The sequence below is a fragment of the Miniopterus schreibersii genome (assembly GCF_964146895.1).
Source record: "Miniopterus schreibersii genome assembly, chromosome: 15".
Lineage (NCBI taxonomy): Eukaryota > Metazoa > Chordata > Mammalia > Chiroptera > Miniopteridae > Miniopterus > Miniopterus schreibersii.
In genome coordinates, this window is record NC_138115.1 from 3,193,677 (window position 1) to 3,208,306 (window position 14,630).

The 14,630-nt window shown below is 43.1% G+C and overlaps 1 protein-coding gene across 2 annotated transcripts in view; it reads left to right on the forward strand.

Moving 5' to 3' along the window:
• Positions 1-13,066: 13,066 nt before the first annotated feature.
• MDFIC2 (MyoD family inhibitor domain containing 2) overlaps positions 13,067-14,630 on the forward strand; it is a gene marked incomplete at both ends in the record, with an annotated part of 111,407 nt that continues 109,843 nt past the window's right edge. For both annotated transcript variants that reach the window (XM_081159997.1, XM_081159998.1), the window contains one exon: positions 13,067-13,154. In XM_081159997.1, coding sequence (XP_081016123.1) covers positions 13,067-13,154 — 88 coding nt within the window. The remainder of the gene's footprint in view (positions 13,155-14,630) is intronic.

Below are 14,630 nucleotides of genomic sequence, written 5' to 3' on the forward strand. Positions count from 1 at the left end.
GAGCTCAACTCAGTTTTGCTACTATTTGGAGACTGGTACTAGGAAAGCAAGTGTGAAAAGGTATACAAAAAAATGTTGTAACAATTGACTAGGTTGTAAATATGTGAAGGAAACAGGTCTATGAGAGGAAAGATGTCTATACAGATCTAGAAGAAAGGAAATCAATAGTATCTAGCATCTCTGCCCATCCAGGCTACGGCAAGGCAGCAATGGTAGCCTGGTCTGATTCTGGGTAAAAGAACTGAAGGCTGGCACAGACGGCTACGTGCCCTTAATGGTACTTCAGTGAGGTTTGCTGAAGCTGAACTCACTATTCATTTCTTCATTCACTCATCCAGCCCCTCCAGATTCTTGTTACCTAAGGTATGGTCTGTGGAGCAGCAGCATGGCCATTGCGTGGACCCTGTTAGAAATGCAGACTCTCAGCCCTACCCCAGAACTCCTGGATGACAAATTGCATTTTAACAAGGTGATTTGGCAGGCATATAAAATATTAGCACCTGGGGAGGAAGGTCTCTGTCCATCCCCTTTACCACTCTATTCCCAGGGCCTAGTCCAGGTCTGCACGTAACAAATGCTCACCACACTTTTTCTCTGAATGAGTAGGTTGTGACTACTATGAGTCCCACTTCAAGTTTGAAAACCAACCTTGGTTTCTTTCTCGACTACCTCAACTCGTAGCTCTTCCCTGCTAAAATCCTACAGTTACTGAATGTGTATATCAGCTGTTACTACCTAATATGATGCCATGTTTGTCTAGTTACCTTTCCATGTGCATGTGCCATTGTATGTATGAAACCTCTCCAACTAAAGTGAAACCTCCCTGATGGTAGGGGTTACTTATACTTCCGCTAAGGTAGCCTGTTAAATAGCTGCTTATGCTCAAAGCCACGTAGAGCACGCATACCATGCAGGTTACCTTATAGCAAACCAGAAAGGCCTGCACCCTGCAGGGCATAGCAATAAAGTACGAGCTTAAATGCTTAGCTGACCTGGGCTCATTTCTAGCTCCCACTATTTCTTAGTGTTAAATGCATTAGAGAGTTAAGCCTTCTGAGCTTCAGGCTTCCACCTTTAGGATGGAGATAATGGTACATTTCCGAGTGTAAATCTCCCATATATGTGCACATACGTGAAGCAGGGAGGGCTGCCACTCACCAGTTACCCTTATTCTACCTTTGGAGCTTTTACTCCAGATATGAAATAATAATTCAGGAAGGTATTATTATCCCATAAGCCAGGAAAGAACATTAAATATTTTTGTTTTGGTCAGGTAGAGGCAAGAAAGATAGGAGGCTACCATTTTGTCTGGTCACCTGTTTTTCGTAGAGTTTAAATGCATAGTTCAGACAAGGCTTCCTTCACTTTTACAGAGACTTGATTTACAACACGATGTACTTACCCATTTTCCTCAAGTGCTGGCCCTTTGTTTTTATAAAAATGTATTTACAAAGGTTAAAGGTTGATGTTGTGGAGGGCTGGTATTCATCGGAAGGGTGGTGCTCGTTGGAAGGGTGGTGCTCGTTGGAAGGGTGGTCCTCGTTGGAAGGGTGGTGCTCACTGGAAGGATGATGCTCGTTGGAAGGGTGGTGCTCATTGGAAGGGTGATGCTCATTGGAAGGGTGGTGCTCGTTGGAAGGATGGTGCTCGTTGGAAGGGTGGTGTTCGTTGGAAGGGTAGTGCTCATTGGAAGGGTCGTCCTCGTTGGAAGGGTGGTCCTCACTGGAAGGATGATGCTCGTTGGAAGGGTGGTGCTCATTGGAAGGGTGATGCTCATTGGAAGGGTGGTGCTCGTTGGAAGGATGGTGCTCGTTGGAAGGGTGGTGTTCGTTGGAAGGGTAGTGCTCATTGGAAGGGTCGTCCTCGTTGGAAGGGTGGTCCTCACTGGAAGGATGATGCTCGTTGGAAGGGTGGTGCTCATTGGAAGGGTGGTCCTCACTGGAAGGATGATGCTCGTTGGAAGGGTGGTGCTCATTGGAAGGGTGGTGCTCGTTGGAAGGGTGGTCCTCACTGGAAGGATGGTGCTTGTTGGAAGGATGGTGTTGTAAATAGAATAGACAGTAGAATTTGAAATGAGCAAATCACAAAGAAGGACATGTCTCAGAATTTCTCTCCATATAACAGGACTACATTACTATTCCAATAAAATATTTTAATATATTTTCCCCTCTTGGAGTATCAATCAAGTGGAGACTCTTTGAAGTTGATTATTTCCTCCTTTGAAATGTAAGTGAGCACTTGAAAGTGCAGCCTATTCAATCTTTCTGCAGTAACTTTTATCAGTTAATCAGATCCACACCTGGCTGAGATACACACGGCCCACATGGTGAGACAACGGGAATTCAAAGGAAATACAGGAACCAGGTGAAGTACACTCAGTGGGTCTCAGCGAGGCAACTCATTTGGGGCAGGTAATTCCTTTATTGTGCAGGGTCCTCTTTGCGTAACAGGATGTTTGGTGCCCGAGGCTCCTGTTCGCAGTCATTACGGCAACCCAAGGGCTCCTTTTGAGAACCACTGCTTGTTTCCCAGAGAGAAAATCAGTGCATCAAAAATTAAACTTGATGATGATGATGGCGATGATGATGATGATGATGTCTGGGCTGTCCCTGCGGCAGCTAGTGTGCCACTGACATATCTCGTCTACATGTGAACAGCTGAGTTAAGATACAAGAGAAAGGTGTGCTCTGCTCTGAGCCTCATTTCCCCCATTTCGCTCAAGGCTAACCTGGGTCTCGCCCCGGTGCCTTTCTTCCCGACTACGTTCCCTTTGTTTCCATTCACACGTCCCCGTCTAACTTCTAACGAAGTGGGAGGAGGAATGGAGAGAGGAGAAACGTTCCCTCACGCGGCCTTTCCCAACCATTCGCTTACAGTTCAGGATCCTCGGAAAAGAGCTGGGGATGAATTACTCTGCATATCAGCAAACATTTTTCTTCATTACATTCTTATTATCACATCCCATGGATGCATTTAATTTTGACTGCTTAAATGGGTTTTTAAGTTACATTAACTTTGTACTTGGATAGCACTTAGAAATGATGAGTCGAATGTTAAATGACTGAGCCTATCGGAATATATTGCAGTGCTTTCCAAAGTGTGTTTTGTAAACCACTAGCTCCAGGACTATGTTAACAGGCACTGCCTAGGAAATGGTTCAGTGGTCCAGCAAGCGGGGAGGCGGCACTGAACAAATGACTGCAGTTTATGGCTTTACAGGGCCTTTACTGCGTGCGTGTGGTAGGACCCCAGAGCAGTGTGGGGACATGCTCGGTGTTTCCTAAGTGTATTTGACCATGGAGTCGCGTTCCCACCAATTCCTAGAGCTATAATCAAGAAACAAGTGATTCCAGTCTCCGTACCACTTGTGGGTTATGAGCCGCCGAGCTGGTTCCGACGGCGGGCAGCCTGCGGATGAGTGACGTCCACAGTGCCCCGTCCTCAGCGGCCTGCGCAGCTCCTGCGGACTCAGCCTGCGGCTTCAGTTCATCTCATGCTGAAGGTCTCCGTCTTTTCCCGCTGCCTTCTGTTTTCCAGCATTACCGTCTTTTCCAAGGAACCTGCCTTCTCATGATCTGCCGGAAGCTGGGCAGCTTCAGTTTTGTCTTTTTTGCTCCCAGCAACGTGTCAGCCTTAATTTGCTCTCGGACCCACTTGTTTGTCTTTCCGGTGGTCCAAGGAACCCAGAGAGCTCTCCTCCAGCCCCGTGTTTCCAATGAATCATTTATTTTCAGCAGCTTTCTTCCGCCCAGCTCCCCCCACAGCTGGGAATGCGGGCTGTGGATTACCTTCGTCTCAGTCTCTCGGGGCATGGTTTTGCTCTTGGTGCCCTTTCCCAGTTGGTCCATTGCTGCCCTGCTGCGTCTCGGCCTTCTGATCTCTGGGTGCCATGCCACCTCAGCTGTGCGGATACAGTTTCAGGCCCTCGAGCCCTGCGCTGAAGGACTGCGGGGCTGGTGACATTTACACGGTGGCCGGTGAATGGTCCTCTCCGTGAGCCAGGTTCCTTCAGAAACGCAGAACCACTAGGAGGTTTGTACATTAAGGGATGTTACAGGGATTTAACTTACACAGTTTTGGGAGGAGCTGGTTAGTGCCAGTAAAGCTGTTATTTTTTCTTCAGAGGCTGGCCTTCGGGTTGGCAGAGCAGGGCCTCGGCAAGGCCAGGACACACGTAAAGGGGGGCGACAAGGACACGCTGAGCCACGAGCGTGAGCGGGACCAGGAGTCTGGCCTGGAACCAGCGTGCTCACTGCCTCGGGCCCTGAGGGGGTGCCCTGCACCATACACAGATCACACCCCGAGTGGGAGACGGGGGAGTGGCGCCGGCGGACAGGGACCCAGGGCGGGAGCCCAGCCTTCCCGGCCCGGGGGGGGGGGGGGGGGGGGGGCTCAGGTCACCCACGTCCCGCACCGCTCGCTGCGAGCTCCGGACCCTGCCACTTAGCATGAACCGCGCGCTTTCCTGATCTTGCCTCCCAGCTTTCTCAGTAACAAAACATCTTGGGGTAATCTTCCCTTTTTAACTGGAAACAAGATGTCTGAGGGCAGGGACAGCTTTTCTTTTTCTCTCATGTCCTGTGCGACTTAGAGAGTCACAGTCCAAGAGAAGTAATCTGCTACTTTTCATTGATCGAAATGGCAAAGAAAATAGCATTTTCAATCTCATTTGTGGAGGAGGAATGTCCCCTTTTATTATGGTCACTGTGCCCGTCTGTCCCGCGGACCGTCGTGTGTTGAAGCTCTGCCCCTGAGACACCCCCCGTCTGGAGGAACCCACCTCCCCGCAGGATTCTACACTAGTAAGCGGCCCTCTCGGGCACCACGGTGTTGCCCGCGTGGGGCCTGATTTTAACTTTGTTAATCCTCCAGTTTAGGAAAATACTGATTTCCTTTTCCAGTCAGTCTCGATGGCTCTTCAGAGAATTGCCTTATCTCAGATAACATCAAGTAAAACAGCTTACGGCTCTTTATTTGCTTCATAGTCTGTTAAAGGCTGTGAGGACACCATTTGTGAACAGCTGATGAAATGTTAGAATTTCTCTTTGTACCTAAAAGTCCTGTTAAACTGAAATTGTATTTGAAGTTCACCGTATTTAAATGTCCTGCCTTAGGAGTGGCCCGTGAGAGGTGGTGTCAGGGAAAGACTGATCAAGATAACATATTTCTTCTCTTTCTCTCCTGGGTTTAAAAACACATATTCTGATTGATGTCGGTAGAAGACCAAACACTGTATGAGAGAAACTGTGGTTTTCTGTCCTACTTGGCAGAGGAGATCTTGGAACTATGAAAGCAAAGACACAGCCAAGAAGATGGCAAAGAACTGGACAATTAGGAAACTAAAACAGGAGGACAGTAGCTGCACGTGGTCAAAACACGCCACTCCCCTGAGAGAGGGACATTTCCAGATGTTCATATTTGGGGTAATTTACTGCCATATTTTATTGATTGAGGAGAACTTTGTTTTGACCATCACAATACCTCCATCAATAAAATCTATTAGTTTACATAATTATTTTAAACAATATTAAGAATTTAGTGAAAGGTATTGCACTGTAAGAACCCAATAAATCAATACCTTATTAATAAATAATTTTAAAGTACTTTTAATACAAACTCAGTAAACAGTCTATATTGCTAAAATCACTACCATGCAAACAGTTCACAATATCTAGGTTTTGAGTGAGAAAGCAAGGCTGCTATTTTGGTAATTTATTTTTAAAATAAAATAAGTTCAACTTGCAAATGTACTAAAAGTTTAACATCTTTAAAAATAGCCCAAATTTATAGGAAGACAGTATGCCTCTTCATCTCCACAACCCAGTTTTGAGAGGTTAAGGGGAGTATCTAGTTTATTGTTTTGAATTTTATAAGCCTTTTTTCCCCCCTTTATAGGGTTTTCCAGCAGGTTTTAGTTAAGCAAAGACTTCATAGTAGTCAAATATATAAAGACCAGACCATTGTAAACTGTCTGGATGTCAACAGTCCTTTAAAGGTAAAGTTGTGTATTCTAGGATAAGATTAATTTTATAAGTCAATTAATACTATTCTTAAAACTATTTCCTAAGCACAGTTTTATTTATTTTAAGGTTTTCTTATTTTCACCTTAAATTTTTTAATTGGATGAATACTGAAGCCACAAAAAAGTAAAATCATGAACTTGTATACAAGTGTTTATAATAGCTTTATTTATAATAGCCATAATGGAAAGCCACTCAAATATCCCTCCATGAGGGACTGGACAGACACATCGTGGTGCTGTTAATCTAAAACTAAAAGGCTTTCCAAAGGGGCAACAGCCATTTACTGTTGATTGAAGAACAGCTATTCAGGAAGCCTGATTCCAACAGAAGCCCAAATAATGTCCCAACTGGGAGACCAAGGCAGGGAACCTTTGTGAGAAAGGGAAGGGAACAATTACATCAACAGAAGGAAGGCATTTCTATTGGTGCAGAAAAGCTTACATGAGGACGCTAATTTTAAACAATGGTTTTACCTTACAACCCAGTAGTGATTAGCCTGGGAGTCATAATATCTGCTTTCTTGTTATTTTGCAAACAATTCTTTGGGACACAATGTTGGTTTAGGCCCAGTCCAAAGGTTATTTTGCCCTGTTTTAACATCCAGAGGTTTAAGGCGTAAGACAAGCAAGGCAGTTCCTCTGGCACAGCAGCTCTCACTCCACTTATAGGGGCTTCATTTATTATTCATGTGCACATACAACAGGATGCAAAGAGATATGTAAATCAGTGACATACAATATGGATACATTGCAACATTACTATGCTGAATGGAAGAATTTAGCAAAAAAGGATACATAGTATATAATTCCATTTATATTTAACTCTAAAAAATACAAACTAACTTATAGGGAATGACAATAAGTGTTTTTCTGGATATGAGGGTGCAGGGGGTTTGGATTACAAAGGTATGAGGAAACTTTTATGGTTATGGAGGTGTGTGTTGATTATAGTGACAGTTACATCGTCAAAACTGATCGGATTTCATGCTTTAAATATGTGTCATTTGTTGTATTTCAACTATGCCTCAATAAATTTGAAAACAAACCATTCATAACAAACATAATTGCTGTCTTAACTGAGTATTTGTTATATACTCAGGCTCTTTCCCAAGCCCTTTACATTAACTCACATTTAACTCACCCCCACCCCCAACAACCAAAGTAATACCATTATTAGTATCTCTACTTTATGGCTAAGAAACTAGAACAGATGAGTTCCTCACTTTGCTCTCCCCTAATTGCCCAGTTTCTCCACTTTTCCATAACTCAAACTGGCCACCCTAGATGACTTAGACAAACCTAGCTGACTTAAGCTGATAAATCCTACTGACTGGACCTCAATTCAGAATTTGGGGAGAGAGAATATTGAATTGGCCAGCTTAAATCATCTATTTCCAATGCATTCTGTTATGGCCAAGGAACAGGGTCACCTGGTGGTGCAGGAACCACCCCTATGAGTGATGTTCATCAATATCTAAGAGGGAAGCAATTCTAAATAGGACTCCTAAAGTGTTGACTACATTGAACTCATGTTATGGGTTCCGGGAGAGTTGAGGGAATGAAAGTATAGAGAAAGGTCATGTGTTCAGATCAACAAAATATGTAATGTTTTTATTTCTCCATAACTGATATTAACTTAACATCTGAGCCCACTCATCTGCTGATGGTGGAAAACTTGCATATTCAAGTTCACTCAGTCTCTTCCTGCTTCAAAGAGAGGTATTCAGGCTACATACAACCCCCTCTTGTTTTCCCTTGGGTAGAAAAGCTAGTGCATGGTAATCCTCTGTCATTGCTGGTCTTCGCTTAGGGAGAGCGCTTCCTGGAGCCTTTGGGGATCATTTCTTTCTCCACTCTTTCTTCTCCCAAAGCCAGTGGCCACTCCATTGGCTCCAGCGGGTATTGTCTATGCAGCATCCACGAATGGCATCTCTTTTTGTCACAAAGAGCCTTGTTCTTGTTTGCTGGCCCTCAGCACTTCTCTCAAACTTAGAGAAGTTTGGGACTCTCCCTAGGTGTCCTCAGAATACATTGTATTATGCAAATACTCGAGTCTTTCCACCTAGTCTTTCCATCTGCTGTTGGTACTTAGATATCATGTTAGATGCAGAGATTTCCTCTAAATCTTAAAAACCACTGAGGTACTTATAGGAATCTGGGCAAAGATCTATTCTTCTCCAGTATCCCCCAGATTGTCCAGGGGTCTCACCCTCCCAACCTTTCCAGGATCATCTAAAACAATAATGCACTAAGTTCCTGATCCAACCAGAGTGAGGATTTACCACTGAGCACTGTGAGCATGCAGTTGAGACCTATGAAAGAATATGTCTGGGCCATAATGACCAGATGCACGAGATACATCATACAACTAAGAGGAAAAATAAAATTAACTCAACCTCAACAAAACATAAAACAAGCCTGACAGGATCCAGAGGATATATTAGTAATTTAACTGTTTGTTAGAGAAAAAAAATTCAACACCCTTTAAAATAATGCAACATAGTTCAGACTCTTTATAATATATCATCCAAAATTATTAGTATGCAATAAGAAATTATTAAATATGTGAAGAATCAAGAAAATGTAAGCCATCCAAGAAAGCAAGCAGTCAATAGAAGACCCAGATATAGAAGTTTTGGGGCAATGACTTTAAACTAGCTATAATAAAAATGATAAAGAAAATAAAGGAACAGACGGTGACAATAAAAGAGAGATGGATTTTATCTGCAAAAAAGTAGGAACTATTAGAAAGAACCAAATGTAATGTAAAATTTGTAACTGGAAGTATATTTAAAACGAAAAAATAAAAGATTGCCTTAATAGTATATTGGAGACTATAGATGAAAGAGTTAGTGACTGACCTTGAAGGCAAATCTACAGAAATTATTTAATCTGAACAAAAGCAAGAAGGGGCTGACAAAAATTAATGAGCCTCTGTGACCTGTGTGAAAATATTAACTGGTCCAACATATGTATAATTGGAATGCTAGAGGGAGAGAAGAGAAGGGAGCAGAAAACATATTAGAAGAAATAATGGACCAAAATGTTCTGAATTTAGTGGAAAACATCAATTGCAGAACTTACAGTCCCACCAAAACTTAAGCAGAATAAAATACACAGGAAACTACTTCTAAATGCGTTATAGTTGAGTTGCTAAAATCCAAAGGGGAAAAATTAAAGTGACCGAAGAGGGTGGGAAATGCATGTTAAATATAGGAGGAAAATTAGAGGAATAATGACAAAAGGAAGGAAGGAAGGAAGGAAGGAAGGAAGGAAGGAAGGAAGGAAGGAAGGAAGGAAGGAAGGAAGGGAGGAAAAAAAACCTTTCCATCAAGAATTCTATATTCAGCGTAAATATCCTTTACAAATGAGAGTGAACTAAAGACATTTTTAGATAAACAAAAGCTGGAAGAGTTTGTAACCAGCAAACCGGAACTTCAAGTGCCCATTAGTAGATGAGTAGATAAAAAGATGTGATACATTTACACCATGGAATACTACGCAGCTGTAAAAAAGAAGGATCCCTTACCCTTTGAGACAGCATGAGGGACCTGGAGAGTATTATGCTAAGTGAAATAAGCCAGGCAGAGAAAGACAAGTGTCACATGATCTCACTTATATGTGGAATCTAATGAACAAAACAAACCAATGAACAAAATAGATCCAGAGACATGGAAGCATGGAACAGACTGAGGGATCTCAGAGGGAAGGCGGGAGGGGGAGTGGGAAGAGGTTAACCAAAGAATTTATATGCAGAGATGCATAACCCATGGGCACAGACAATAGTGGGGTGAAGCCTTGGGGTGGAGGGGATGGAAGGGGTCAATGGGGGAAAAGGGGGACATCTGTAATACTTTTAACAATAAAGATGAATTTTATTTATTTATTTTTTAATGTTTTTCTTGATTTCAGAGAGAGAGGGAGGGAGGGAGAGGGAGAGACAGAGAGAAACATCAGTGATGAGAGAAAGTCACTGATCAGCTGCCTCCTGCAGGGCCCACACTGGGGATGGAGCCCTCAACCCAGGCACGTGCCCTGACCGGGAATCAAACCACGATCTCTTGGATCCTAGGTCGATGCTCAACTGCTGAGGCACGCTGGTTGGACTCTAGATCAGATTTTTATTTGGAACTAGATATATTGATGTGTGAGTCAAAATAAAAGGACTAGGTTATAAAATAAGAGTATATTCAAACTATCTTCATTTAGACAAGAAAACAAAAACAGAATTTATGAGGAAATCTGAGCCTGGAGGCCACATCCCAGGGTCTGCATTGTTTAACTCATTGTTTAAATGGATACAATGAACATAATTTAGACAGGGAATTCTTTTTAAAATGTGTTTATTCTCCTTGGGTTCTAGTCAGACCAGCCTGACTTCTGAGTCACAGCCTGGCCCGTGACTTTCCAGCTGTACTTTGGGCTGTCTATTGTTTCTCCGTCTGCTCTGCCTGGGCTTCATCAGACTTGGTTTCTCCTTGCCTCTTACCATCACTTGTGGTTTATTTCATTCATTCCAAGTCCCAGTCCAGCTCAAAGACTAAAACCCCAGTGTAAAGCAGACTCCGTCACCCGGGTGGAGACTGTGCAGCCCACGTGCCTCCTAGGTGGATGAGTTGCTGGATTAAAGGTTGGCATTTGTATGGAGCACACCCAATGCAACGTCCAGTGAAGGCACGGGTCATATGCAGTTGATGCAAGAGGAAGTTCTTGGTGCCTGTTCTTATCATTTTTATTGATGAAGTAGATGAAAAAGATTGAATCTGCTGCTTAACATCTACAGTTCTCACAAAGAGTGACCGCAAATACAAAGACAGGAACAGAATTAAAAATGAGCTGTCTAAATTAAAAAACATTGCTCTTCAAAATGAAAGAAAAATCCATATAGAAAATTTAAGTAATGTCACACACTCTGTTTAAAAAAAAGATGACAGACCCCGAATGGAGCAACTTGTGTTAAGCTCACATCACCAAACCAAGACTTAAAACCAAAGTTAATCACAGTTTTAATCTCTCCCAGGAGTGGACTTGAAACCAGTTCCTCTGAAATCTCCTGGTGAGGCACCTGCCTGTAGACGCCTGCCGTCCCCAGTGGAAGCTCACCTTGCCTGGAACAGCCTCGTCTTTGCCAGCAGTCAGGTGTACCCCACCACTTTGGGACAAAGGATAGCACCATGGTTTTTGATATGTTGGTTCTGTTTAACTATTATTAATTGTTTTGTGACCAGATCCTACACTGAGCAAGATGCATGAAATGCGGAGGTAGAGGCCAAGCCCTCGGGGTTTAAAGTCCCGTCAGGAAGGTGGGACAGGCTCACATAAGACCAAAGCTCAGAGGCCTCCCCAGGAGTCCCAGTGGGCCAGGGAAGGGAGTGACCGTTTCTAGATGGGAGACCCACCAAGGCTTCCCGGTGGGTGCAGGTGAAACTTGAGGAAACATTCCTGTTAATAACAGAAGCAGGAACATTCAAGTGATGGAGCATTATGACTAGGTTCACATGAAAGGGCAGGCACCTCAGGGTAATCGTAACTTTCAGCCACAGTTTGAAAATCATGTTATAAAATCTAACCATTCAAGGTCTTCCTTAGCTGCCCAAGGAATCTGAAATTTATCTTACTGATAGTAGGATACAACGAAAGTTATCTCAGTATGAAAACTGGCTGATCAAGGTAGTTTTTAGAGACAATGAAACTGGGAGCAAAGTACCAGGTGGAATGGATGCGAGGAAATCAGAGGATAGATGGTTGTTCAGGTGGAGACACTGGAGAAGGCAAACACCGCGGCCGAATAAAGATGCTATTCCACGGGGAAAAGCAGGACCGCGCTTAGAGGGGCCGGATCCCCGTCACGCTACTCAGGGCCAGGCCTCCGGTCCTCACCTTCTGTTGAAAACAGCATTAGCTTTGACTGAGAATCTAATGACAAACTTCTTTGCAATGTTATTTCAAATCCTTTTTGGAACATCTGCAGACTCTCAAAAGAACCTGATCTGTTTTCTTATTTCCTATAAAATATTAGAAAAACCTGTTTTTCAAAATGTCTGCTGCAGGATGAGCCTGTAGAGAATAACGCTTGAGAGGTTCCCTTTCCTTTCCTTTTAACCCGAATGGTGTCTGTATATTTTCCACACATTTTCCATCACCCATCAATATTAACCCTAAGCGGTGAATGGCAGGTGTGGAAGGAAGGGGACTGAAGAGGCTCCGTCAATTTGAAAATGGTTCATTATTTCCCCCAATTCTGCAGAGTGTCATTTTAAATCCGCGCTGGCCTGAGAAGGCTTGCATTGTTTGGAACCACAGGCTTTATATTACCTTAAAAAAAAGCTCTCAGCCACAAGTTGGATGCTTTTGGCAGCATTACAGACGTAGCACCACCCGGCAGGGAGTGCGTTTGCTTCCTTGCTCCTCTGGCAGGGAGCGGAATGCTGGGCGTCCAGAGGCAGGGAGGAAGGCTGCCCCGCACCGCTCGCCCCGCCGCGCCCGCCCGCCCGGGCCTGCTCTTCGCGAACACAGGTGAGCACTGAGGTGCGGGCGCGGGCGCGGGCTCGGGAGGGGCCGAGCGGGCGCCTGAGGGCAGGCGGGCAGACCTCCGCCCAGAGCCGCCGCCTGGGCCAGGGCGCTCATTCAACCCAGGACAGTGCTGAAAAGGTTATTTTATGTTTTATTATTATGTTTATCTTTGTATATCACTTTGCAACATGCTTTTCTACAGACTACTAAAAAACATTAAAACAGCAACAGAATGTTTGTTTTTCAAATCTGTGGCCAGCTGTTAATCTTTATTCTTTCATATTCATAAATTATAAAATCATAGCGCTCTTTCCTGCTGGAAAATGTAATATTGCATAAAGTTTAGTTTCAATGTTAATGCTTCACAATATTACAAATGGATAAAATGGAAGACAGCATTAGACAGTGAACCGCAAAACTGTAGAGAAAACATTTTCCTGTAATATGGCAGCAGTCTCTACTATAAAGCTCCACGTCACAAGTTTAGGTTCTTAATAAATTTTGTATATCACAAATTTTGTTTCCTCTTAGATGTCAGAAACTGAGCTGGAAAAGATAAAAGTAAGAACAGCTGAGCATTTCGAAAATGATAAAAATAACATTTCTTGGTTGAAGGAAGGTAAGCCCTCTTGCTGTTGATTTTCTGTGAATGTGAAAATTGTGGTTTTGTTTATAAGCAAGAGAGAGTGTGGGAGGTGGAAAAATGCCTCAGCAATTCAAATAATATTAGTCCTTCTGATTTTTTAAAGTTTGTCTTCTCTGACCTGAGTGTAGTTTGAAGATGTTTAGTATGAAAGCTCTCTGTGCCCCTTGGCAGGAAGCACAGGCTGTTTTGTGGGAGAGAATGTACAGTTTCAACTTATGTGTATTCTCTGTGAGGTTCTGGTTGAGCTGTAGCATTTTCCCTTTAGCCAAGGAGACTGAATACTTTGAGGACGAGTGTTTTGTAAATAATAATCACAGAAAGGAAGGTGTGCTGTGGGAAGTGATGTCTATAAATAGTCTTGCCATTCACTGCAGTCAGAGCCACCTTCCCGGGAGAGAGCGGCCGGCCAGGGCACAGCGAGCGCAGGCCGGCCCTGAAATACACGTGAGGTCGATCAGGCTCCCAGGAGGCTGCAAATTCGTGCACCTTTGAAAATGTACGCTCATGATTATTGACTAGAAGGTTTGGTTTTATGATCCTTTCATTTTATGAACATCTTAATGTTTCTTAAAGTAAACTGACTTGATATTTTATCAAAATAGCTGTGTCTTTTATACTGTCTCATAAATTTATTCTATTGTAAAGTAACAGCTTTTAAGTAGTTGCCATTCCTCAAAATTGTATTATGAGGTCACGGGAAACTTTAATATATGTATCAAGTAAGTTCTACAACATCGAAACAATAATAATAACATCAGCCACGCTGACCATGTGCGGCGATGATTATGCTGAGTCATCATAACAGCCTGTGCAACAGTAATTATTCCTGATTTTCAGATGAGAAAACAGAGTCACAAAGGGTTGAATTAAGTGGCTAAAATGATAAGATTAGGAAGTGTGGCAGAGCTGGGATTTGATCCCGGAGTGGGTGACTCCACAGCATATGAATTTAGCCACTACCTTATACAATGTTTCAAAGAAAAGATGTTTAAATGACTTGTCAGAGCATAATCTGTGCTCAAAAGTTTCCCTACAGTGTTTAAATCAACACTTTACCTTCACACATACCCTCCCATCCACTCTTATCCCCCATCCTGTCCTGCCCCCACTTTTATTTTTAAAAACGTGTTTACTTTTTTTTAAGATCCTTCCTTCTACCCCATGGCCTAGTGATCAAAATTAATAGTGGGAGCTGGTCTCTGCCTGAGATTCTATTTCAGGAGAAAAGTTGGTGTGGACATGAAGTATGATCAGAATCATTTCCTTCAAAAGCCACAGGCAAGAAAATTCTCTAACTTCTCCTTATTAAAAGATTTTTAAATAGAACATTTAAAAAAACACTGAAGTAAAAAATTGAACTTGGATCAGAGATTTCCCTTTGCATTTCTCGCAGACTCCAGATCCGTAAAGACAAGGCATTCACTGCTACTTACAGTGATGTTTATATTA